This window comes from Ranitomeya variabilis, chromosome 6 (genome assembly GCF_051348905.1).
Source record: "Ranitomeya variabilis isolate aRanVar5 chromosome 6, aRanVar5.hap1, whole genome shotgun sequence".
NCBI lineage: Eukaryota > Metazoa > Chordata > Amphibia > Anura > Dendrobatidae > Ranitomeya > Ranitomeya variabilis.
In genome coordinates, this window is record NC_135237.1 from 191,135,819 (window position 1) to 191,162,872 (window position 27,054).

A 27,054-nucleotide genomic window follows, 5' to 3' on the forward strand; every position below is an offset into this window, starting at 1 on the left:
CCAACCCCCAGTTTTACCAGAGTGTGAGGAGTGGCCTACTAGATAGGACCACCCCCCCTGGTGGCCGGAGTGTGAAGTGTAGTGAGGTGTTACCTGATCAGAGAAACTCCTTTAGTGCAATCAGACGTACCATAGCTCCCCATAGTGGCGGAGCCACAGTACTGCAACGACCAGGACTCTGGGGCGCTGCACTCCCCCCCGGTTAAATCCAGTACTCCGGGACTGGGAAAACAAGAACAACAATACATGTTAACAGGGAACACACAAAATTTTGAAATAGCATAAACAATTAAACATAACAGTGCTTCCCTTTATGGGAGGTGAGAACTCTTGAACGTTGCGAAAATTAGGTCATGCACAGTTTATGACTCTCAGTTCAGTGGTTGAAACAGCGGGGACCCCGGGTAAACAAAGGGGTCCCCCTTTTTGAAAGTTTTTGAGCAATTCACCGTCCATTACTCTATTGTCCATTTTAAAACCTGTAACAAAAGATATGCACACAACAATTTCAACTGAATAGCAGCCCTTATTAATACCTCCAAGTTTTGTAGCGGAGGGGAGTTTGATTTTGAGTGCTGCGTGTGGACCTTCGCAGCGCAGGGGTTGCTATTGGCCTAACAGGGCCCGCTATGCTTGCTACCGCTGGTGTAGTGCACTGTCTTCTAGCTACACTTCTAGTGAGTCTGGGTAGCACTGGCAGGTTGGGGCTCTCAGAGCTGCTGCTATCAACAGTGGGTACAGCAGGTTCACTGACAGCAGAGGGAGGATTTGCCGGTTCAACGGTCGGCATGGCATCTTCAGGTAAAGCTTGTTGAGGTTGCGGGACCGGATGATCTGGTACCACCATTGTTTCTGGTGGGTCCGGCTGTTGAAACATTAGAACAGGTACCACGATGGCTTGATTTATCTGAGTCCAGGACTGGGGAAAGTCACCAAGGACGGTATGGATCATCTTCTCCTTTTCCACTGGCGGGGAGATTTCCGGGGCCATGTCCCTCTCTCTCAACTTATCGGGGCAGACCTTAAGGTGATCCCTGGATACCGCTGTCGAAGTCTCCCCTCTGTCCTTGCTGATGAGACAGACCTTCGTGTTATCGAAGTCGGATGGCAGGATGGTATACGGTTCCGCTTCCCATTGGTCATCGAGCTTGTGTAATCTCCTCTTTCGTTTAAGTACTTGTTCACCAGGGGACAGGGGAATCGCAGGAGCGTGTTGGTTGTAGTCCCTTTCTTGTTTTTGCCTAGCCTGGGCGAGACTTCTTTCTACACACTCTTGTACCTCGCGGTACCTTCGCTGCCTTTCTGCATCCCAGTCGGCATCCGGCGAGGTATCTTCGGGTACTAGGACCCCCATGTCCAAATCAACGGGTAACCGACTAGATCTTCCTCGCATCAGGTACGCTGGGGTACAGTTGGTGGAACTTACTGGGATGTGATTGTACATATCCACCAAGTCAGGCAACTTTATTGGCCACAGGTTCCGTTCCTCCACAGGCAAGGTCTTCAATAAATCGATTACCACTTGGTTCATCTTCTCACACATCCCGTTGGTTTGAGGATGGTACGGTGTGGTTCTGATCTTCTTACACCCGTACAGTTGACAGAATTCTTGGAACACTTCCGCTTCGAATGCAGGTCCCTGATCAGTCAGTACCTTCTCTGGGTAGCCATGGGGCCTACAAAAGTGCTGCTGGAAGGCCCTGGCTGCAGTCCTGGCCGTTAGATCCTTGACAGGTATAACCACCAAAAACCTGGAATAGTGGTCCACGATGGTAAGGGCGTAGATATAGCCCGACCGGCTAGGTGTCAGCTTCACATGATCCAGCGCGACCAGTTCGAGCGGCCGTTTGGTGAAGATAGGCCGCAGGGGAGCCCGTTGACTGTCACGGTCCTTCCTGCGCAGACTACATGGACCACACTCCCGACACCACTTCTCAATGGTTCTCTTCATGCCAATCCAATAGAACCTCCCTCGGAGTAGCCTTTCTAGCTTCCTCCATCCGAAGTGTCCTGCTCCATCATGGTAGGCTCCCAGAACCATGGGCGCATCTCGCCTTGGCACCACTATCTGCCACACCAATTCATGAGTACGTGGGTCGATGCTCCTCCTGCACAACTTGCCATCATGGATAAACAGTTTGCTTCTCCCCTTCCACAGCTGTTGGGTCTCTTGTGGGTCATCTGGGCCAGGGTGCGACCCTACCTGAGTCAAGAGCTCTTTCACCCGACGGACCGCGGGGTCACCATCCTGGGTTTCCGCCCACCCGTGATGGGGCAGGGGATTCAGCGTGTCATCCGGTTGGTTCTTGTGCCCGTTCTTCACACGATGAGAGCTCTGAGTGGCTTTGGGGCGATGGAATGCAGGCAGCTCCACCTCTTCAAGTGCCTCCGGGTCTTCTCCCGCTTCTGGCAAATTGGGCATTCGGGACAAGGCATCGGCATTGGCATTCTTGTGTCCTGCCCGGTACTTGATGGTGTAATCGTTGTTGGAAAGCCGGGCCATCCATCGCTGTTCCAAAGCCCCGAGTTTGGCAGTATCCAGATGCGTTAGCGGATTGTTGTCCGTGAAGATGGTGAATTTCGCGGAGGCCAGGTAGTGTTTGAACCTCTCTGTCACTGCCCAGACAATGGCAAGGAATTCCAGCTTAAAGGAACTGTAGTTGTCAGGGTTCCTTTCCGTGGGACGGAGTTTCCTGCTGGCGTAAGCGATCACCCTTTCTTTGCCTTTCTGGACCTGAGACAGCACGGCTCCTAATCCCACATTGCTGGCATCTGTGTACAGCACAAACGGTTGGTCGTATTCGGGGTAAGCCAGTACCTCTTCTCCCGTCAGTGCCGACTTCAAACAGGTGAAGGATTCCTCCAGCTCCTTGTTCCAATCAAAGGGGGTGTTCCTCCCCTTGGTCTTCTTTGGTTGGCCCACCAACAGGTTTTGCAAGGGTGCGGCCTTCTTGGTGAAGTCCTTAATGAACCTTCGGTAATAGCCTACCAGCCCGAGGAACTGCCGGACTTCGTGGAGGTCACTGGGCTTTGGCCAGTCTTTGATCACTGTGACCTTGTCGGGGTCTGGGGCCACTCCTTCAGCGCTCACCACATGGCCCAGGTACTGCACTTTAGGTTTCAGCAGATGACACTTGGACGGTTTCACCTTTAAGCCGAAGTTGGACAGGGCTTCAAACACCTCGGCCAGGTGCTTCAGATGGTCTTCGTAGGTCTTAGAGAAGACAATGACATCATCCAAATACAGCAGCACAGTTTCAAAGTTCATGTGTCCTAGGCAGCACTCCATCATCCTCTGGAACGTCCCGGGGGCATTGCACAATCCGAAGGGCATGTAGTTGAACTCGCAGAGACCCATTGGTGTCGTGAAGGCCGTCTTCTCTTTGTCCGCCTCCGCTACAGGAACCTGCCAGTACCCACTGGTGAGATCTAAGGTAGAGAAGTAGTTAGCAGATTTTAAGGCAGCCAGAGACTCCTCTATCCTGGGCAGTGGGTATGCGTCCTTATGTGTAATGCGATTCAACTGCCTGTAATCAACACACATCCTCATGGTACCATCTTTCTTTTTAACAAGGACTAACGGAGCTGCCCAGGGGCTACAGCTGTCTCTCACCACCCCAGCCTCCTTCATTTCCCGCAGCATGTCCTTGGCACACTGGTAATGAGCTGGGGGTACAGGGCGATATCTCTCTTTTATGGGTCGGTGATCTCCCGTGGGGATGTGATGTTGGATCCCTTTCACCTGCCCAAAATCTAAGGGGTGTTTGCTGAATACCTGCTCGTACTCGTGTACCACCCTGTAGGCCCCCTGTTTTTGATGGGATGGGGTAGAGTCAGTGCCCACATGCAACTCCCGACACCAGTCTTTCAAGGGCTCTGCAGAACCTTTGTTCTCCGCCACGTTTGACGGGACCAAGGGTTCAGGTGTCTGTATCACACTATTATTGACAGTGAACAGTTTGGCGAGCGTGGTATACTTGGTGAGGTGAACCTCTTCCTCCCTACAATTGAGGACACGTACGGGCACTCTCCCCTGGCGGACATCAACCACCCCCTGGGCTGTCAGAACAGTAGGCCTATTGTCTGAATATACGGGTTCTACCAAGGCCTGGTAGTCCTTACCCCTGAGGCCTATGGCTGCCCGACACCATATTAACATCTCACTCCTGGGGGGTATCGCGATGGGGTTTGAATCACTCACAGTGACACGACCAATTTCACCACCAGTCAGCTCTACCTGCTGTCTCTGCATCAGAGCTCTGATTTCCTTCTGCAGGGCACGTTGCTCGCTGTGGCCAGCGGTTTCTGCCACCTGTTGCAACAAAACAATAACTTCTGCAAGACAATTTTCTATAACATTAGTACCAAGAGTCATCATGGGATTACATTCTCGACGATCAATATCAACAATCACAATCCCTTGGGCTTTCAATTCCACCCGCCTCACCTTGATGGTGACCTCCTTATACCCCACTTGTGGCAACGGCTGACCATTAATGGCTATTATGGTGAAATCATCGTCAGGGCCACGAGTAATATCAGCGTCCTCCCAATACCGTTTATAAAGCACGTAAGGTATAGTCGTCACCTGAGAACGGTGTCCAGCAAAGCGTTCAAGGGGATTCCATCAACCACTACAGGGAGAACTGGTCGTCCTCCAATATACTTGGTTCTCCAATGCTGCGGGCCTGACCGTCCTACTCCTGGGGGTTGGCCCTTTGCCCCAGGGGTTGCTCGTTTAAAGGACAGTACCTTGCAAGGTGGCCCACCTGGTGACATCGGCGGCAGATGGGTCGTCCGTCCTGATGGAAGCGATCGCTGTCCCGGCCTCTGGTCGGTGGGGTCCTCTTCTGTCGCGTCCAGGGGACATCTTCTGGTCCGGAGGCTAGCTGGATCTTTTCCTTGGGGGCCTCCTGTAGGGACTGCACCGTCCGGGCTAGGGCAGCAACGCTCTTGGTTAGCTCTTGCATCTGGAGGCGAAGTCCTGCAGGGGAGTCGTCCTCGAAGCTCTGGGCGTCGGCCTCCGCGGCAACTGGGGTATCCGATGCCACCTCCTGGTGGTACGTGAGAGCGGGGCGCCTGGGTGGTATTGCGCGGCTGTGCTGTCGCTCCTGCAATGCCTGGATAGCCTTATCTTTGAATTGCGCAAAAGTCAAGTCTGGATTTTGCATGGCCAGGAAGTGCAATTGGCCCCGCTGGTGACTGCACAGGAGCCCCTCAATGAACCGCTCCTTCAGAAGTTTATCCTCATCTTGCATGCTGCCGGGGTGCTTAATGGCCCGCATCGCCTCCTGGAGATTAAGGGCATAGTCCCGTAAGCTATCCTGCGGCCTTTGTTTGCATCCATAGAAAGTCAGTTTAATTTCTGTAGCAGTGCGAGTATCGAAGGTGGCTTTAAGCTTTGCAAAAATCTGTTGTGCAGTTCCCTTATCCTCGGCGGGCCAGGACTTCAATTCTCTCAGAGCCGCCCCAAAGAGTTGGCCGGTTATCATATGAACCTTCTGAGGCTCTGTCAGGGGATAGAACTCGAGCAGGCTGCAGAGCCCTTCTTTAAAGTCAGTGAATGTATGCGACTCCCCAGAGTATCGTGGGAGCCAGGCCGCTCCGGGCAGGTACGGCATGGAGAAGGGCATTATGGCTTTTGTGTTAGCGGCAGTGTCCGACTGGCTGAGGGGGACAGCGGGTTCTGCGGCAACCGGTGGTGGTATTAGGGCCGCGGCTTCACTCGCTGCGGGGACCGGAGCTGCCCCTGCGTCCGCGGCTGCGGCCGCCACCTCCTCTCCTCCCGACTCGGACATGGCTGTCCCTTCCTCCCACTAACCTGCTGGAGGTCGGAGTTCCTCTTCCGGGATTGGCGCCTTACTGCGCTTTCCGTTCCGCGCTTCTTTTGGCTGGTTCCGCCCACAAAGCTAAGGCTCCTCCCTCCGTGTGCGGCAATGGCGAATTTTTGGCGGTAAATGGCAATACACAGTCCAAGCACAATAAATCACAGTTCCAAGGCACACATGACCTGATTCTTCAGGCTTAAGTAGATCCTGTTCGTGACGCCAAGTTGGAGCGCCCCCACTGCCGCAGGGCCGAGGGGTACCCGGTACCGGGCCTCCGAGTCTCTGCTCTGGGGTTGTCACGGCGGCTAGGCCCCGGTCCGTGACCCTGCCGTGGGGCGCACAGTGGACTAGGTACAACAGATGGTGATGATGTGACGGATGTAGATGGTGCGGTGCAGTAAATAACGAGGACACCAAGTTGCAGTCTCTTTACCTCTTTACTGAAGGTTTTAAAGTCCTCAGTCCAGAGCGCTGTTACCAGGGCTGTCAGAGACCGGCCGGTCTAAAGACACATCAGGAGTTCTCTTTACAGGTGGGAATCAGTGTCTACCTTCTAGCGCTGGGTGTTGTAGTTCTTCCCTGCTGAGCTCCCGGGATAGTCCTCACAACTGGTTCTGTCTATCTCTGATGTTCGTTCTCTCCGTCCTCCAGGTGATATGGTAGGACGCACCCGTATGACGGGGTAGGCCTGGAGTTCTTCCGGGACCCTAGAGTCGCCCCTCTCCCACAGCTGCCTCCGTTGTCTGCTTAGGTGTTAAGTGAGACAGCCGACCTGTAATTGGCTGTCCTGCCGTGGTTTGCAGTAGTACTTAAAGTCTCTTACTTGCTCGGCGTTCCGGCCACCGACTGTTTGCGCCTCAGAAGGATGTTGCCTCGGTCTAACAGCACGACTCCTTCTGGTCCCAATTCCTCTTTACTGTATTCCCGTTGTGCACTGGTTAGTTCTGCTCCGAGGAGTCTGCCAGGATCCCATCCCTGACAGGTCCTCTCACTAGCTCTTCCCAGCTACTTCTCTCTGTCTTCCTGTCCAACCCCCAGTTTTACCAGAGTGTGAGGAGTGGCCTACTAGATAGGACCACCCCCCCTGGTGGCCGGAGTGTGAAGTGTAGTGAGGTGTTACCTGATCAGAGAAACTCCTTTAGTGCAATCAGGCGTACCATAGCTCCCCATAGTGGCGGAGCCACAGTACTGCAATGACCAGGACTCTGGGGCGCTGCATATAAATCCCACTGAATCTTGTACCTAAGCAGTTCCACCTACAATTGCCATCAGGAGTGTAAAAGAGTTTAGTGGGGAGCAATACAAATACTACGAAAATACTGTTGTGGTTTTTAGGTTTTTAAGGATATACAACTCTGGCAAAAATTAAGAGACCACTGCAAAATGTTTAGTTTGTCTGATTTTTCTCTTTATACTTTATAGGTATATTTTTGAGTAAAATGTAAATTGTTCATTTATTCCATAAACTTCTGACAAGTCAACATGTCTCCGAATTTCCAAGCAATACATTTCAGATTTTTTTTCCGAAAAGGAGAAATGGTCAAAATGAAAAAAAAAATCCAGTGCTTTCAGACCTCAAATAATGCGAAGAAAACAAGTTGATAATCATTTAGAAACAACAATACTAATGTTTTAACTCATAAAGAGTTCAGAAATCAATATTTTGTGGAATAACCATGATTTTTAGTCACAGCTTTCATGCGTCTAGGCATGCTTTCCACAAGTCTTTCACACTGCTTCTGGCACAAATATGTAAGCAGTTCTTCTTTTTTGTTTGATGGCTTGTGACTATCCATCATCCTGTTGATTACATTCCAAAGGATTTCATTGGGGTTCAGGTCTGGAGATTGGGCTGCCCATGACCGGGTTTTGATGTGGTGGTCTCTTAATTTTTGCCAGAGCTGTAAAAAGAGATACTGGTTTTTATCATAAAGTGCAACTTTTTGCTACAGTTACAGTAGGTCCTGCTTCTCGGGCATATGCTCGCCACTGTGCTTTGCTTTCTTCAGGATCATATTAAGGTGAGTAGATAGAGTCCTCTATGACCTCCTCGCTGTTGATTTCCCTTAGACATAAATCTCTTGCACTTGCAGACGTATAGTCATTTCCTAGATTTTACAGACTTCGTAACCCAGCATTACATTTGGCAGAGTTTCAACAATTGTGGGTCTTTCCTTCTTATGAATATTTCTTATGTCATGAAAAGAAAAGTCATGGATGTACAGCTTTGCCAGCTGGAAAAGGAAGATCCTCTGTTTACTGCTTCCCTAGTGAACCCATTACATTAATCGAGTTTCTATTGTCTGGGGCCTAAATTTAGTTTTGTTTAATTTCTCTCTGGTTTACAAATTTCAAATGTTATTTTCTATTCAACAGAATCATATTTTTGTAATTTTTTTTTAAAGGAGGTTCTTTTTTAATTCATTTTATTAATTCTAAAATTTGAACTGTTATTATGTCTGCTGGAATGTCTTTAAGAATAAAAAATACCAATGTTTAGTGATTTGCCCATAAAGGAAAGATGAGCCATAATGACCTCTGCATATTAGTAGACAAGTGTCCAAACTTTGGGTGCTGCGTAAAGGGAACCTGCCAGTAGGATCAACGCTCCTGAGCCATCTATATGGGCATGCACGTCTTAGAAAGTCGAATAAAATGATACCTAGATACCTGTGCAAATTCCCTCTTCAGAGGGGAAGAGCACGTGAACTCTAATGCCACCTACTGGAAGTTAGCAATCCTAAAAGTCAATTTACGGGCCTTGCCATATGATTTTAGAATTAACTTTTAGGATCGCTACTTCCAGTAGGTGGCACAAGAGTTCAAGTCCTCTTCCTCTCTGAAGAAGCAATTTGCATATTTAATTTCCCAGAAGAGCATTGCATGGCATTTAAGTCTCCTCACTCTGACATGCCACGGGTGGCATGTCACTCTCTACGAGGAGAAACGTTACCCCTTAATTCCCAACCTTGATATCTGCAATCCAATGTCTTATTCCAGAGAAATCCATGTTTTTCTGTAGATAAGCAGTTAAGATATGTGGACCAGACACTGATCTCTCTAAGAATTTGCCTCTAGATCATACATTAGATAAAAGGGGGTGTTATCAGTGTGAGACATATAGATCAGGAGAGCAGACTGTCAGTCATTACATATGTCACACTGGTAACACCCCGTTTCATTTGAAATAAATTCTGGAGGCAGATTCTCAGGGAGACCTATGTCCCGCCCATAGATCTTAACAGCTCACTTACATATTAAGAAAAACGTGGATTGCTGTGGAATAATACATCGGATCAGAGATATCAATGTAACATTTTATTCAGTTTCCTATGACCTATGAGTCCATATATACAGTTTAGGAGGGTTGATCCTACTGACAGATTCCAAGCCCTCCCCTTGCAGACAGCATTTGAAGAACTAGCCAATGAATAATTGAGAGACTACATTGCTACATGATCTATGCAACATGTGAGGTCTATTGTACAATGAGCAAAAAGTTTTACTGTTAAAATGTAATCATTTCTATAGTAATTTACTCTTGATTGTTTTTCATAGTTTTTAAAGAGCCTACTTCCCAGTGTCATATAGAAAGCTCATTCCCTTCTCAGGTGCTTCCTGCCTGTGAAAAAGGCATTGTCCATTGGGATATGATTCTGTTAATGCATGTGTTGTTTTCATAATTATTTTTGTGTTTCCTGTTGCTAGGGTGTAATGGATGAACAGATTTCATTGAATGGAGACAATGCATATAATGCTCACTTTGGAGAAAGCATGGCTAGCCTTGGAGATATTGATGATGATGGGTATCCAGGTGAGTACTTAGTAATGCCATTTTCGTTCTTATAGCCCATATACAACTGCTTGATTTATTACAGTTTTAAGCCTGTCACTAAACAGCAAAACCACAAAAAGAGGACTTAAAAATCCTCCAAAAATTAAAAAACAGCAGAAAAAAGGCAGTGATGTTTACCTGCCCAGGCCTCCAAACAATTACACGGCATCCTGATTTGCATTTAGGCCTGGGCAGGTAAACATCGCTGCCTTTTTTTCTGCTGTTTTTCAGTTTTAAGCCTGTATATATTTTATTCTGTACTTTTTTGATTATTTGTCATTACAAATTGCATATTTGTATATTTTTCATCTATATTGGTAGGTAAAACCCAAGAAAACAAACAAACAAAACAAAATGAGCATATACCCTACAGCAAGTAAATAAGTAAATAGTAAAAGCACATGCAAATAATATAGGGTACTTGGTTAACGCTATTTTGATCAAAAGAGCATAAAAGCCATCCCATCACAACAAGGAATACCCATCAGGACGGTCCTAACGTATCTCTAATATTAAAACCCCACTATGTGTCAAACGACCTCAATGTGAATAAGGGCAAAGCAGGACAGGGGCCTGACTGAGACACCATACAGGGGAAGCTGTACAGATGAATACTTAGCTCAGAAAGTGGGGCCATTCTCTGGTTTGTGCAAAGAACAAGAGATTATGGCAAAACCAAAGAAATGAGATGCACTCTAAGCAGGTATAGTTGTAAAGTGTAAGGGCAAGTTCACACTGTGGCTATAATAAACATATAAGGCATACGGTAAGGTAAACTGTAAGTCAGGTCTTGATGTAGTCTAAGGTGTAACATCTCTTCTTGTAGAGAAGGTGAAGTCAACATAAGGAGACTTACAGGCCATGACATTCTTTTCTCGGAAGTTAAATATTGAAATTGCCTCTTCAGAGGGAGATGACTTAAACTGTTATGCCACCTACTGTATTGGGTTTAGCAATCCTAAAAGTCAGTATCGACCCTTTAATGAGACTTGACTTAAACTAAAAAAGGGAAAAAGGATGAGGCTTTGCGTGATACATTTCGGCAAATTAGTGTACAAAGCAGTGGTACATAACAAGGGGGTGTTCACCTATAAACTGTTGTTAGAAGCATATCTCACCCTGCCACAAGGCAACGGGTAAAGAGGACGGTAATGACAGATGATGCCTCGCTTCTCCTGACATGCCGTCCTTTCTCCAAAGGAGTTCTGGACTGTTCAACAAACAATAGTAGGTTTGTATATACTAGAAAATAAATGCTATTCTCGGTGCTGTCACTCAAACAGAATGTAGCAATGTTCAAAGATAACGTAAACGATATTATTTTTTTTCATGCAGCATCTTAAAAGAATGTGCATTTCAGGGATCTGCTCTTCTTCGTCAGACCAAAAACAATCCATATTGAATTTTAGGATTGTACATCCAGTATGTGGTACAAAAGTTCAAGTCCGCTTCCTCTCCGAAGAGGCAATTTGTATGTTTTGATGTAGCACATGGTCTTTCTAAGTTCTTTTCTAGTGCCCTCCACATTAGAATAGACAGTGTTTTCATGATATCCACCCAATGTGTTCAGTTCTGATGTGAGAAGAAACTTCTAGTGCAGTGATCCCAGTTGACTTGTGTTGCTTAGTAGGATGAGTCACTCCATCACCAGTTTACTAGACAATCTGGATCCTGGGTTTGATCTACAGGTTATGTATGTCCACAAGCATTAGACCCTTTAGCAGGACATTTTAAGTAGGTGTCATATGAACAACAGAGGGCACCAAGAGTTGTTAACAACAGAAATGTAAATTTTATTCATTGGACAACCCCTTTAGTATTGCAGATCTTTCTTATAATGAGAAAGAGAAGACATTTGAGAGACATTTATTAATGAAAATTGCAACATAATTTTGTCATTTACTGCAAAACGACTTTTGACAAATTCAACAAAAATTCACCTAGTTTTGCAAAGTAAACTTTGGGTAATAGTTGAGGGTTTTTTGCATTATATGGGTGCAGTTCTCAATTTCCTCACTTTGCTCTAGCTCTGTTCATAACAAACATGCTCGATTGCATATTATGTATAAAGGTGAATTTTCCTGGTCATTTGCATATTATGTATGAATATTAAAATAGATGAACAGAGACCTAACATGTTTGCATATTTACTTCTATGCCGAATTGTAGATGTGATCATTGAGAAGAGAATGTCTTCTGGCCAAGTAAAAGCATTAGATTTAAAAAATCATGTTTATCCTCATGGACTTTAGTTTTACATCTACAGATCTCCATTAATTAAAATCAAAGTACACTCAGCATTACTAGTAGCATTTAAGTACAAAACCTCAAGAACCTTTCTTGCTTATTGGTGCTGTCCATTGTTTTTATGGCTATACGCAACACAGTATCACATTTAGTTATTTTGTGGAGATTGTTGATGTCTCTGTTTTACCACAAGATACATTTAGGCTTTTCTGCTGTAAAGCCTAAAGTAGATCTGTCATGACTCATCAGTCTATACTAGTCTATTCGGAAAACATTTGTGCAGTTTGACTGCTAGGAGTTCTCAGAGATAATTTTTGAGGCTGGTGTATTAATGAGGATCGAGACCCCCTCTTATTGATTTTCAGTTGTCACTTTGCAGGAGTATTCAGTGCAGTGTCCTGCAGCTCAGGATGCTGATATAGGGGATTGTTACATTGATGAGTGCTGTGCCATGGCTTGGCTGGGTAAGGAGGACCAATATTGAATTTTAGGAGGAGGAAAGAGTAAGTGAGGAATATTGTTGCAGTGAGTGAGCACCATCAGAGAATCTTGTGGTGTTCTATACTGCATAGTGAGGGACTAATATGATGACATACAAGAAAGAGGACATGTAGACTACTGCAGTAGTGGATGACCATGTATACTGCTAGAAGGAACTGTTGTGTGTGTCAGAAAAGAGATAGAAGATACAAAGAGACTGAAGAACGCTGATAGTTTTGACTAGTCAGTGCTAGCAAAAGTATACATGCCCTGCCACTGAGTGAAAAGTGGTTAGCGTGACTGCCTGTCCTGAAACCAACTACAAGGCCTGTCTTCCTAATAATACTAAGTGAGTGGACCAGCTGGGTAAAGGGAAGACTTTCAGAAGCATTACTGTTCCTTCTAAGGAGAACTACTGATAGGTGTAATCATGACAGGAGGGCCACCGGACCATCAGGTTTCAAAGGAAACCTACAATGGAAGGCCATGAGCAGTCAACCTTCATGGAACAAGCTGGAACCCAGAATCTCTCCTTGGGTCCGTATCCCCTCCAATGAATAAGCTATGGAGAGAATTCCGGACCTGCCGAGAATCAACGATCCTCTGCACACTAACTGGACAAACTCCTTTTAAAAGGGATTTGTAGAACACATTTGGGATGCGAAGGATCTGAGCAGGTCTTAAATTAAAAGCCACCGGATTTACTACCTCGAGAATCTCATATGGCCCAATAAATTTAGGACCCAACTTCACTGGCAGTACTTCAGCTTAATGTTTTTGGATGATAGCTAATCCTTATCACCTGCATTAAAGATAGAACCTGTCTAACGTTTTCTATTGGCCTTCCGTTTTTTGCAAAGCTGAGCCATCCCAATATTATTTTGAACCTCGCTCCAAACATCCCCAAGTTTCCATATGACCACCTCTACTTGAGAACACCCATAACTCATCCTACAAAACCATAATTTCACCCGGACCCGAACCCAACCTAACAAATTGAACTCCACACTGCTATTATTTTGAACACACCCCTTTTAATTAATTATTCTAATACACAGACTCAAAAACATGCAGATCATGAATATGGAGTTTGTTGGTTTTTGCACCAACTGGTATATTGTTTGACATGTGGTAATATAATTTATACCAAAAACATTGATTAATCTGGTTAGTCATATTGGACTGCTATTATTTTGAACACTATTGTAACTATATGATTACTAATGGGTAGGCATCTTATAGATGCCTCTCCATAACTAAGCCGTGAGCTTGATGTTACCGGACAATACAAAGGTGACATCAACCCCACAAATATTACCTCACTTGCCACCACCGCAGGGCAAGTGGGAAGAGCCGAGCACTAGAATTGGCGCGTCTAATAGATGTTCCTTTTTCTGGGTGGCTGCGAGCTGCTATTTTTAGGCTGGGGGGCCAATATCCATGACCCTTGCCAGCCTGAGAATACCAGCATCAAGCTGTCTACTTTACCTTGGCTGATTGTCAAAAATGGGGGGGGGACCCTACCCCATTTTTTTTTAATAATTAAAAAAAACAGTGGGGACTCCTATATTCTTGATAACTAGCCTTTCTAATGCTGACAGATGAGGGTTGCAGCCCCCAGCTGTCAGTTTTGCCTGGCTGATTATCAAAAACACATGGGAACCCACGCCTTTTTTAAAAATTATTTATTTAGAGCGCAGGCGCTGGCTGATGAATACTCTCATCAGCCACCGCCTGCTCTTGCTGATATTAACAGCAGCAGGCATAGGCTGATGGAAGTAGTAGCCTCATCAGCTGATGACAGTGACTGGAGGTAAACTTTTTATCTCCGATAACAGCTGTGGACTCACGTTATTATTTGACAGCATGGCAACTTCGGCTGTCTGACTGGCGTTAATGATTTTACTACCAATTAGAAGTTGTGTTTGCCACGCTGTTATGCACATGACAGGGCGAGGAACACACGATGTTCGAGGGGCTGAATTCGAACAGTAACATGGACTTCCTGATGAATTCCATGTTTTGTGTCCATGCCCGAACAATAGGTGTTCGGTACAGACGCCAAACTTTACTGTTCGGGTTCATCCATCTCTATAGAGTAATGGAAGGAGTGAACAACTGGACTCTATGGTTCCCCTTTTCCAACTACGGGGATTCCATAAAAAACACAATGCCCTGAAGAAAAATGGAGGATGGAGGTTCTGGAGGAGAAACTGTATCAAGGTTGAGTGTTAAGTCCTCAACCCTCACATTCTTGGATCCCATCCTGAATGTGCTAGAAAGATTGAAACTAGAAAAAAATAAGGATCAAATGGCCTGTGTTGGGTTTAACCGTTTAGCTGATTCAATATAAGCTAAATTTTTATGATCTTTCACCACAGTGACCTTATGACTATCTGCCTCCAAAAAGTCTCCGTTCTTCAAAAGCTAATTTGACAGTGAGCAGCTCGCAATTCCCAACATCATCATTTCTTTAAGCGGATGAAAATTTCCTAGAGAGAAATGCACATGATCTCAAGTTGATCAGAGTTTAGGAACCTTGAGATAATACAGCCCCCACCCTGACCTCTGAAGCATCCACTTCCACAATGATCGTTTTCCAGAGATCTGGTTGCATTAAAATTGGAGTGGAAGTGAAACACTCATTCAGTTTATTAAAGGCCCCAGTAGCATCTGACGAGCAAACTTTAAGATATACTCCCTTATGTGCAAGATCAGCAATAGGTTTAACAATCTGTGAAAAAACCCTAATAAACTTTCTGTAGTAAATCATAGAAAAATTTTGCAATGTTTAAGGTCACAATGTTGAACCTAACCAATTATGGCCTTCACATTTCCAGGATCCATCTTAAACGCTTGAGCTGATACAATGATCCCAAGGATCAATATTTCTTGAGCAAAGTACATTTCTACAATTTAGCAAACAAAGAATTTTCCCTAAACTTTTATAAAACAAAACAGACATGTTCATACTGTGAATTCAAATCAGGGGAAAAATTAGAATGTCATCATGGTATACCACAATAAACCTTCCAATGCAATCAGAAAAGAGAAGATATCATTCATAGAGTTTAGAAAAACTGCTGGTGCATTGGTTAACCCAAAAGCCATGACAAGATTTTCAAATAGACCCTCAGACATGAAAAATGCTGTTTTCAACTTATCACCCTTCCGGTTGTGTATCAAGTTATAAAGCCCCTATAATATCTAGAAAACTATTTGGCCCTTGTAAGCTGATTACAGAGGTCAGAGATGAGTGGAAGTGACTAAGTATTCTTAATCGTAATTTTGTTTAACTCATGGAATTCGAGGTAAGAGTAAAAACCACCATTGTACTGGGGATACCACTACAGAAAGAGCCCAAAGATCAAGACATTTACCCTTCCGTAAACGTTCGTTTACATATTCTTTTATGGCGGTACGATCAGGACCCGACAAATTATACAGGTGAGCTTTAGGTAATTTAGCTTTAGGGATAAGAGTAATAGCCCAGTCATAAAGATGATGGGGAGATAATATCTCTGCCTCTTTTTCCGAGAACATATCTCAGAAGTTTTTCAGTTACCCTGGTAGATACTCTAGACTTACAGAACAAATTTGTACAGAACTAAAACATCTCTTATGACATTTGGGACTCCACTTAACAATATCCTTCCGACACCAGTCAATAACAGGATTGTGAATACGCAGCCATGGAAAACCCACCTAGCAGGCAAATTATTCAAAACATAGCAGGAGATTGACTCAGAGTGTGAAGTGGTACTACTTTAAGTTTGAATTCTACCCTTACCAGCTGGACAAGGTTATGGAGTAACTGCGTCCTGTCAATGTCAACAATTTGAATATGTCTTTCCAACCTAACTGTCCCTAGTCCTAATCATAGGACCATTCCTGAATCAATGAAGTTGGCACAATCAATGAAAACTACAGCTGATAATGATAGGTTTTGGAAAAGTAGTTCCACATTCAGCAGTACTATCTGTGGTGTAAAAAGGTACATGGAAGTCTGAGTGAGCTCCTCAACAATTACCCAGAACTAGGCATTTTCCCAATGGCTTGTTTGCTTGAGGGCGTATAGAGCAGTCCTTGAGAAAATGCCCAGCGGGACCACAGCAGAAGGAGAGTCCAATATCGCCAACGTCTCCTCTCAATAGTCCGAAAGCTGGCAGCTTCAACTTCCATTGGTTTTGCCTCAGGTAGCCCAGATTCAGGGGAAATGACTGAAACCTCATGTCGCTCAGCACGCCTTTCCCAAAATCCATGGCCTCCTCTGAGGAACAGGATGGACTATGCAGAGTCAGAGCCTCCTTAAGTATATCCAAAAGGCCTTGACAAAGCTGACACTTCAGAGCTGCTTTATTCCACAGAACTGCAGTGGACCATTTTCGGAACTCAGTGCTATAGTCCTCAGCGGTGCAGCCCTCCTATGTCAGGTTCATGATCTATGCCTTGGTAACCTGGAATCTGTCAGGTTCGTCATAGATTAACCCTAAAATTTAAAAAAAAATCAACAGATGACCAATCTGAGTCTTGGGGGAACAGAGAAAATTCCCAAGTCTGAGGACCCCCTCACATTAAGGACATGATTATTCCCACCCGCTAAGACTCATTTCATAATGATTGAGCTCGCTGGGTAACAAATAGCCTACAGCTCTCACTGAACCCCCTAAACAGGTTTTTCTCCCCTGAATATTGTCAGGAAAGGCCATTACTGGTTTGGGAGAAACCAACTGCACATTAGAGGATACTGACGTCACAACCACTGCTGGCTCTGGAGAACTATGGGAAGTTTTCATCAAACTAATTATCTGACCCTGCAACTGATTTTGTGATGATTCATCTGCATCCGAATCGCCACCTGGTTACAAAGCGTGTGAACAGATCCATACTGGCAAAAATACAAATGTATCGGTCAATTGCATTGTGAAGCTAGTGACTACTCACAGAAAAACTGCGTGGCTGCATAACCAAGAGGTCAGAAGTCAAAAGCCAGGAGGGTATGTCATAGATAGAGGGGTGAGAAAATGGTGTAGTCAGGTCACAGTCTGAGGTTAGAATTCCTTGAAAGAAGCAGATCATGATAAAAGGGCTAGGCAAATGCAAGGTCAAAGGCAAATCCAACGTTGAATAACAAAGATCAGAATACAAGACTAGAAGCACAAAGCACAAACACACCTTTTTGAGAAAGGCTACAATTGGCAGAAAGCTATAGCAGAGATTTGTCCAAACAGCCATGTAATTTCTCCGAACAGGAGACACATGGATGAAGCCCCTGCTTGCCCTGACCCTGATTGGACGGCTAAACTGTCACTCAAGACACTGACAGCTCAACACACCCCAGCATCCCGTTGGACAGCTGAACTGTCATTCACTGTATGCAGACACATTGATAAGTAGAGTTGTGACAGGAAGCTTTCGCTGTAGAATTACATTTTATTGTGTTATTACTGGACTCTTATGAAGCCCAGCCACAGTTTGGGCTTCATACAGGTAGTATTTTGGCATTATGGGGCCTTCAGTATTCTTCCATCTACGATGATAGCACATCTACACTCTATGATCAGGCTGCAGGAGAAAACGGTTTGTTCTGGAAAGCACTGCTCCACCTGCATCTGTGAAAGAGACATGGCGGCTGATTAAATCAGTCATTATATTTGAGGGAAAGCAGGGATAAATATGCATCAAAGGTTGTGAAGGGGTTAAAAAAAGCAAAAAAACTGTTCTTACATACTTTCCCCTTATCTAGCGCTCAGTCTATGTTGCTGTCCTAGGGTCTGATATGGTCTACAGTCTTGGCATGACGCTGACAGCTCCGCACTGGCTCTGCCTGATTAAACGGTACGACCCGCTTAGACCCCCAGATCACAGTGATTGGCTGCAGAGCAGTCGAAATGACATCAACGCTGCTGACAATAACAGACACCGAGAGCAGAGGTAGAGAGTAAGCGCAGCATAAGGGAAGGGTTTTTAATGCCAAATTTCACCGGTTAAATCCTTGTGATACTCCATTGCAGCAAAGAGAATAAACAATTGTTGCAGCTGCTGACTTATCATGTTTCTTTAGTCTGTAATATATATCAGATTGTTCTAAAAATTAATGAATTAATGAAGCTAAGGGACATCTTTAAAGGGAACCTGTCACCCCCAAAATCGCTGGTGAGGTAAGCTCACCGGCATCAGGGGCTTACCTACAGCATTCTGTAATGCTGTAGATAAGCCGCCGATGTTACCTGAAAGAGGAGAAAAAGACATTAGATTATACTCACCCAGGGGCGGTCCCGCTGCGGTCCGGTCGGATGGGTGTCTCCGGTCCGCTCCGGCACCTCCCATCTTCGTTCCATGACGTCCTCTTCGGGTCTTTACGCCGCGGCTCCGGCGCAGGCGTACGTTGTCTGCCCTGTTGAGGGCAGAGCAAAGTACTGCAGTGCGCAGGCGCCGGGCCTCTCTGACCTTTCCGGCGCCTGCGCACTGCAGTACTTTGCTCTGCCCTTAACAGGGCAGACAAAGTACGCCTGCGCCGGAGCCGCGGCGTAAATACCCGAAGAGGACGTCATGGAATGAAGATAGGAGGTGCCGGACCGGACCTGAGTCACCCATCGGACTGGACCGCAGTGGGACCGTCCCTGGGTGAGTATAATCTAACGTCTTTTTCTCCTCTTTCAGGTAACATCGGCGGCTTATCTACAGCATTACAGAATGCTGTAGATAAGCCCCTGATGCCGGTGAGCTTACCTTACCAAAGATTTTGGGGGTGACAGGTTCCCTTTAATCCCTTAGAGTCCTTTCATATTGCGTTCAGGCACCCGTTTGTTGACCCCCTCAGAGCTTGCGACCAAACCCGGTATTCAGGCGTATGCCATAGACTGTAATTGTACAAACAGAGCCAACGTGTGGTCTGTTATGCATCATTTTCGGGAGTGTGCGCCTACTGGAGATGGACACACAGACGCAAGAATCTTAATGGCTTGCTAATATTTTTCATTTTTGCTTCTCTTCTTTGCAGCAGTTATAATTTGTGTTTTTTTCATTCTTCAATGAATAAGGCTTTGTTTTATGTGGGACAAATTGTCATAGTTTAGCTCTGTTTTGGAGTACAGATTAATCAATGTGTAATTTATATAACTTTTCTTGAAAAGCAAATATACAAAAATAATTGTTTTACTAAATTTTTTATTGTTTAAAGTGAACCTGTCAGCTGATACTTACTGCCTAATCCATTGGCATCATGTATCAGGCACCGGCTGTATGAACTCAGCCAGGTATATTTTTCTCTGAAACACTGCGGAGTTTTAGAGAGAAACATACTTTGCGATGGCAGAAACATGTCACTCCAGGTCGGCGGACAGGTAGAAACCACTGGGGATGGAACCTCCTGTGCGGCTAGTCTAGAGCGCTACTCGTTCCCTGCTCTGAAACGCTGCGGCAGTCCCTGCTTGGTCCCTGTTGTAAAATGCTGCTCGGTCCCTACTGTGAAACACTGCTTGGTCCCCACTGAAATCCTGCAGCGTTTCAGAGCTTCACATACCTCTGACTGATTTCATGCAGCCAGTGCCTGATACATGCTGGACAGATATCTGGCAGGATAGATACCTAATATGTGTAGCTTTTTTGTTATATGCATGTAATACATATACATACAGACATGATTTACATCAGTCTGTAGTACCTAGCTTTGGGTACACACATTATTTGCATCAATCTTTATCATGTAGCAGTGAATACACTCAACCTTCACATCAATCTATATTACGTTGCATTCTATGTGTGTCCTTTTTGTCTCTTTTATGCAGATGTTGCAATTGGAGCTCCAAAGGAAGATGAATTTTTAGGAGCTGTCTACATATTTCATGGTGATGCAGATGGCATCGTCCCTCAATATTCAATGGTTGGTGTATTATGTTGTCTTTTAAAAAAAAACTCCACAAAAGTGTGAAATATACCTTGTCAGACATTTTTGCCACATGTCAATGGCTCCTTCAGGGCTTCCGTCTGAAGTACTGAAATATGGGATCCACTTAGAACTCCCGATGGTGCCATTCACTTTAATGAGGCAGACGGAGACACTTTGTCCTCAGTTTCAACAGTGTCCTCCTTTCTGAGGCGTGCACAAAAATTCTACCATCCTTAAAGGGGTTTCCCCACCAATAAAGTACATTTTTTAAAATCAATAAATCTTAGAATAAAAGTCTACGATTGGATGTGTTTAAAAAATGTACTTGTGCTGAAATAATCTTATACATGTGCCCCTGTGTAATGGATGTGTCTGTTTATGCAGGATCATGGTCTGATCATACCACATCTCCTGGGCAGGGGAGGAAGCAAAAGAGTATACAGACATTATATCATGGGATCACAGCTGATTCTTTCTTTGAAGTAAAACAAGTTTTTAAACAATCAGGGAAAAAAATTTCCTTACCGAAACCAGCAGGGGTAATCTCATGCTGTACTGTCTGTTTACTCTTTTTCTTCCTCTCTTGCCCAGGAGGTATGACCAGACCATGTTCCTGCATGGTCAGACACAGCCATTACACAGTACACAGCAGGGGCACATGTATAAGATTATCTCAGCACAGGGACATTTTTTTACCACATCCAGTTGTGAAACTTATTTTTATTCTAAGATCTGTTGAATAAAGTGTACCTTGTTCTTGGGAAAACAGCTTTAAGTCCAAGCTTCATTTATTTCCCGTACAACTAAAAGAATAAAGTAACATTTCTTTAATAAATCCTCATACTAATATTACTTTTAATCTTCTTAGCGAATATCAGGAAGAAAACTCAACCCAACTCTGAAGATGTTTGGGCAGTCCATTTCTGGAGGCATTGATATGGACAAGAATGGTTATGTAGGTACGTTTTAAAAGCTGCAGCGTCTTTTAGATGAAAGGTATTCAGGACACGGTCATTTTATAACTGTCCGACAATAACCGTTGGGTAAAGGCCTTTGTTCTACAATGACGCAATAGAACAAACATCTACGAGTTTTGACACTATATCATGAACCATTGCTATAGAAAGGATAGAAAATTCTCATTTTTTCTTGTAGAGGTGTTTTTATGTTTTTACTTTGCTGGTGCTGGTATATGAGCTCTGTAGAGTTCACTTACTGCCTGAGTTTAGGAGCAAGTCATTGACTATTACCCTGAATTCCAAGCTGACATGTTGTTTGTCTTTCTTTTGACAGTATTAACACACACTTCAGTTTCTTTGCTCCATTTACAGACAGATAACCTTTTCACTTCTTAGTATGCCACTTTGGAGTTTGATGGCTGCCATATGATTGGGGAGAAGCACAAAGTTTATGCTTTCTTGGTGTAATACCTGACACACAGGATGCTGAACAGCTGCCATTGTCCTAGACCCGAACATGTATACAACTGGTGTCCATTTTTCTCTAGCACTGTATGGAGCCACTTCTCATCTACCTTCGCTGCACAGCTGTTTAATGTTACATTAGTATGACCTGGGATAATACACCATATACATATGTCACAAAACTATCCGTACTCAGCTGGTAAAGGAGCCTGGAAACTTTTCATTCCTCCCTGGTATTTGTAAGCTGTGCCACACAAGAATGTTTCTGCTAACATGAAGACAATGGATTACCCGTCAGCTAGAAATTACATACTGAGATGAATAAAAGCAGTGGGTTGTACTATTAGCAAGTGTTCACTAAACACAAAGCCATCAGAGAATACATATCACACATATGCCTGGTGTGGTGTAGTAGGCTTCAGCTTATGGTTGCCATCACTCGCTCTAGTAATAAATATGCTAAGTATTGTTACTATACGTTTGGTTAGTAAGTATACCTGGCGTTTAGTAAAAACTTTACTGTACGTCTCGAAAGCTCTGAAGTTAGACTCCAGAATGTCTCTCAGATCCACCAACAAATGATTGCTTTCTTCCAAATCTATTGATTTCACCCATTTTAGGATATGTTCACATGGAGTTTCTTTTTTGGCTTAAAAATACACATTAAACCTGCTTCTAACATACACATGGGTTTGTTTCAGTTTTATAAGAGAACCTATTTTTTCCACTGATGTTATGCAATTACTAGTGATGAGCGAGTATGCTCGTTACTCAAGTTTCTCCGAGCATGCTCGGGTGGTCTCTAAGTATTTCGGCGTGCTCTGAGATTTGTGGCTGCTAGACAGCCTGAATACATGTGGGGATTCCCTGTTTGTTAGGCAATTCACTATTTGTTTCATTGCAGCCATTTGGTAAATTCAAAAAAGTTCATTTTTTTCTCACTAATATACACTCTGCGCCTCATCTTGACTGAAAAAAGAAACAGAAATATAGAAATTTTTGCAAATTTATTGAAAAAGAAAAACTAAAATATCACATGGTCATAAGTATTCAGACCCTTTTCTCAGCATTGAGTGCTTAGTATTGAGTAGAAGCACCCTTTTGAGCTAGTACAGCCACGAGTCTTTTTGGGAATGATGCAACAAGTTTTTCACACCTGCATTTAGGGATCTTCAGCCATTCTTCCTTGCAGATCCTCTCCAGTTCCGTCAGGATGGATGGTGAACGTTGATGGACAGCCATTATCATGTCTCTACAGAGATGCTCAATTGGGTTTAGGTCAGGGCTCTGGCTGGGCCAGTCAAGAATGGTCACAGAGTTGTTCTGATGCCACTCCTTTGTTATTTTAGCTGTGTGCTTAGGGTCATTATCTTGTTGGAAGGTGAACCTTTGGCCAAGTCTGAGGTCCAGAGCACTTTGGAAGAGTTTTTCATCCAGGATATCTCTGTACTTAGCCGCATTCATGTTTCCTTCAATGGCAACCAGTCATCCTGTCCCTGAAGCTAAAAAATGCCCCCATAGCATGATGGTGCCACCGCCATGTTTCACTGTTGGGATTGTATTGGGCAAGTGATGAGCACTGCCTGGTTTTCTCCACATATAACGCTTAGAATTATCACCAAATGTAATGCCGCAGGGAGGCGAGCGCTAAGAGTGGACCCTCTGGACCGTGGAACAGACCTACCCCTGGGTGAGGTGGCCTAGTGGAGACCGACCCCTATATAGAGATCGTCAGGAACAAGCCCAGAGGTAACTGGAACCATGGTAGCCGATAACAAGAGGGGCGGCGCAAGCAGTGGACAGGGACTGCAACTGAGTGGAACAACGGGAGTAAGTGGGATCCAGAGGTGCAGGAATCGGGAGCACGGATACTAGGAAACCAGACTGGAGCGAAATGGACACCAGGAGCAGATGTCTGAATGGGACTACTGGAAGATCGAAGCGGAGGCAGCTGTGAAAAGAGAAGGCGTAACACGGGAAGGGGATTATACAGACAGGGCAGTATACTGGGGTACTGGTATATAGAGAACATGATGAGTTAGTAAGACACGAGCGTGCGGTAGCAGGCAGGGCAGCGCAAGTGTACACGGATAGCAGTTAGGGCGCGGGCACACGAGGTAGCAAGCGAAGGCCAAGGTTACTGAGCGCGTGGCAAGTAAATAACCAGGCACCTCCCCTTAGAGGAGGTGTCCAGAAATATCCCATGATTCACCTGATTGGCTGCCGTGATTTACTGAGCAGAGGCACCCAAAGGCATAAAATTACTGAAGTAATGCGCGGTTGCCCTTTAAGGGACCCGGCGCATGCGCAGACACTGGGAAGAGCGTGTGAGCGGAAGCCAAGGAGAGACACTTCAGGACTGAGTAGAGACAGTGCGCCAGGACCCAGGAGAGAAGCCAGAGGGACCGAAACCCACAGCGAGAGGGCGGACCGTGGCGGACCCCGTAAGTGACCAGCAGGCAGGCACAGCGGCTGTGATACCAAAGAGGTCTATCTTCGTCTCATCAGACCAGAGAATCTTATTTCTCATAGTGTGGGAGTCCTTCGTGTGTTTTTTAGCAAACTCTATGCGGGCTTTCATATGTCTTGCACTGAGGAGAGGATTCAGCAGGCCACTCTGCCATAAAGGCCCGACTGGTGAAGGGCTGCAGTGACAGTTGACTTTGTGGAACTTTCTCCCATCATACTACTGCATCTCTGAAGCTCAGCCACAGTGATCTTGGGGTTCTTCTTTACCTCTCTCACCAAGGCTCGTCTCCCACGATTGCTCAGTTTGGCTGGACGGACAGGTCTAGGAAGCGTTCTGATGGTCCCAAATTTCTTCCATTTAAGGATTATGGAGGCCACTGTGCTCATAGGAACCTTGAGTACTGCATAAATTCTGTTGTAACCTTGGCCAGATCTGTGCCTTGCCTTGCGACAATTCTGTCTCTGAGCTCCTTGACCAGTTCCTTTGACCTCATGATTCTCATTTGGTCTGGCATGCACTGTGAGCTGTGAGGTCTTAGGCTACTTTCACACTTCCGTCTTATGGCGTACGTCGCAATGCGTCATTTTGGAGAAAAACGCATCCTGCAAAGTTGCCCACAGGATGCGTTTTTTCTCCATAGACTTGCATTAGCGACGCATTGCGACGTATGGCCACACGTCGCATCCGTTGTGCGACGGATGTGTCGTGTTTTGGCGGCCGCGACGCACAAAAAAAGTTCAATGTAACGTTTTTTGTGCGTCGGGTCCGCCATTTTCTACCGCGCATGCTCGGCCAAAACTCCGCCCCCTCCTCCCTGGAACTCACAATGGGCAGCGGATGCATTGTAAAACTGCATCCGCTGCCCACGTTGTGCTACATTTAGCACATCGTCCGTCGGGCCGACGGTTTGCGATGGCCCCGTACCGACGGATGTGTGAAAGTAGCCTTATATAGACAGGTGTGTGCCTTTCCAAATCAAGTCCTATCAGTTTAATTAAACACAGCTAGACTCCAATGAAGGAGTAGAACCATCTCAAGGAGAATCTCAAGGAAATGGACAGCATGTGACTTAAATATGAGTGTCTGAGCAAAGGGTCTGAGTACTTATGACCATGTGATATTTTAGTTTTTCTTTTTTAATAAATATGCAAAAATGTCTACATCTCTGTAGAAAATGAACTTTTTTGAATTTACCAAATGGCTGCAATGAAACAAAGAGTGAAAAGTTTAAGGGGGTCTGAATACTTTCCGTACCCACTGTATAAGGAGAGAGTTATCACTCAAGGGGAGCGGGCAGGGAGAAGCCGCCTGGGACCCGCCTGTCCTTCTTGTCTCCAGCGTCGCTTGGTCCCCTGCGGCTTTTAAAGTGTGGTTTTATTTGAAACTCTTCAGTGTTTCAGAGTTAAACATATGTGGCTGAAATAGTACAGCCAGTGTCTGATACGTTACTCATGGACCAGGCAGCATGTACAGCTGTCAGGTTCCCTTTAAGAATCCTCAGTAGTTGTTAACTTTTAATGACACTGAAAAGATGATGACAAATCGTAAGCAGACTACATGTACTATATGGACAGAAGTATTGGGACCCACCTCTTCATCACTGAATTCCGTTTTGTTCAATCCCATTGCCCGTAGTCTGCATTTACAAATATATGTAAAAGAATAAGTTGTAATCAGATGATACTGGTCCAACATCAGTGTCTGACCTCACAACTGCTCTTCTGTATGAATGGAAAAAAAATCCTGTAGTCATCCTCCATATTCTTGTAGAAATCCTCCCCAGAAGAATGTAACTGTCATAGCTGTAAAGGGAGACTGACTCCATATTAACATCTATAGATTTAGAGTGGGATGTCACAAACACTTGTGTGGGTCTGATGTGTAGGTGTCCCAGTACTTGTAGTGTAGGTACTTCATCAGGCAAAGCTTAACACGATATGTGAAGAACACACCAGGACATAGGAGTAGGAGCACGTTCCTTCATTGATGTGGAAAGAAGAAATCTTCTAGTTTCCTAATGTGCCATACGCTATGGATTATAATAAGCTCAGGCAGCACTTTCCATTGCCCTGTGCTCTCTTGTTTGGTGTAGATTTAGTCTGCTCCCCTTGGTGTATGTGATGCTGGTTATAAACCCTGCTTGTACATTATGGCTCAGGATGGCTGTGACGTACCCCCTACTGCTGACCTTATGACTCCATTTAGATGAACAGGGATTGCTAGGGGACTAATGAGCTACTTAGCTGCCTTACAAGGTTAAGTCACCTTGACTTTTGTCATTTATTACAGTAGCCATTATTTATATCTGATCATTTGTGTTTTTGTTTTCAGATGTGACTATCGGGGCTTTTATGTCAGACAGTGTGGTGCTACTAAGGTGAGAAGAAATCCTTCATACAGAAATATGCAAATAAATATGGACTCATAAATCACTAATAATTAAGTGCATTGCTATAGTTTTGGGATTCATGAGACAGATGTCTTGCATTTAGCTCATGTACTGCCAAGACATATCTTTTTATTAGCAGATATGCAATGACAATTGGTCTGTATGTACATAATTTAGCTCAGGTCAGGGAGGTTTACATCAATCGCAATCAGTGTAGACTCGATGTTCATAAACCATGGAATCTATTAAGATCGGGGGGTCAATGTGGTAACATAACATACTTTCAAAGAAATCTCTTGGCTCATAATACTCCTTGCTCACTGTCCCATTCAGGTCTGGGCCTAAAGCCGGCCATACACCTTACATGGGTGTTGGCTGCATGTTGCTTTGGTCGATCATTTGGCCGGCAGGCATCGCAGCCAACTCTTTGATACAGAGGAGCATTCTCTTGGCTCAGTGCTCCTGCCGACTGACACATCGGCCAGCTGCT

At 44.8% G+C, this 27,054-nt stretch overlaps 1 protein-coding gene and 1 long non-coding RNA gene across 2 annotated transcripts in view; one reads left to right on the top strand and one right to left on the bottom strand.

Annotated features, from left to right (window-relative positions):
- Positions 1-27,054, top strand: part of ITGA9 (integrin subunit alpha 9) — an 823,989-nt gene that overhangs the window by 238,898 nt on the left and 558,037 nt on the right. Inside the window, exons 10-13 of the mRNA XM_077269347.1 lie at positions 9,537-9,642; positions 20,181-20,275; positions 21,150-21,240; positions 26,507-26,552. Of these exons, the coding sequence (XP_077125462.1) occupies positions 9,537-9,642; positions 20,181-20,275; positions 21,150-21,240; positions 26,507-26,552 (338 nt within the window). The remainder of the gene's footprint in view (positions 1-9,536; positions 9,643-20,180; positions 20,276-21,149; positions 21,241-26,506; positions 26,553-27,054) is intronic.
- LOC143782180 (uncharacterized) overlaps positions 17,853-27,054 on the bottom strand; it is a 28,978-nt gene continuing 19,776 nt past the window's right edge. Inside the window, exon 3 of the long non-coding RNA XR_013216882.1 lies at positions 17,853-18,002. This is a non-coding gene — a long non-coding RNA (uncharacterized LOC143782180). The remainder of the gene's footprint in view (positions 18,003-27,054) is intronic.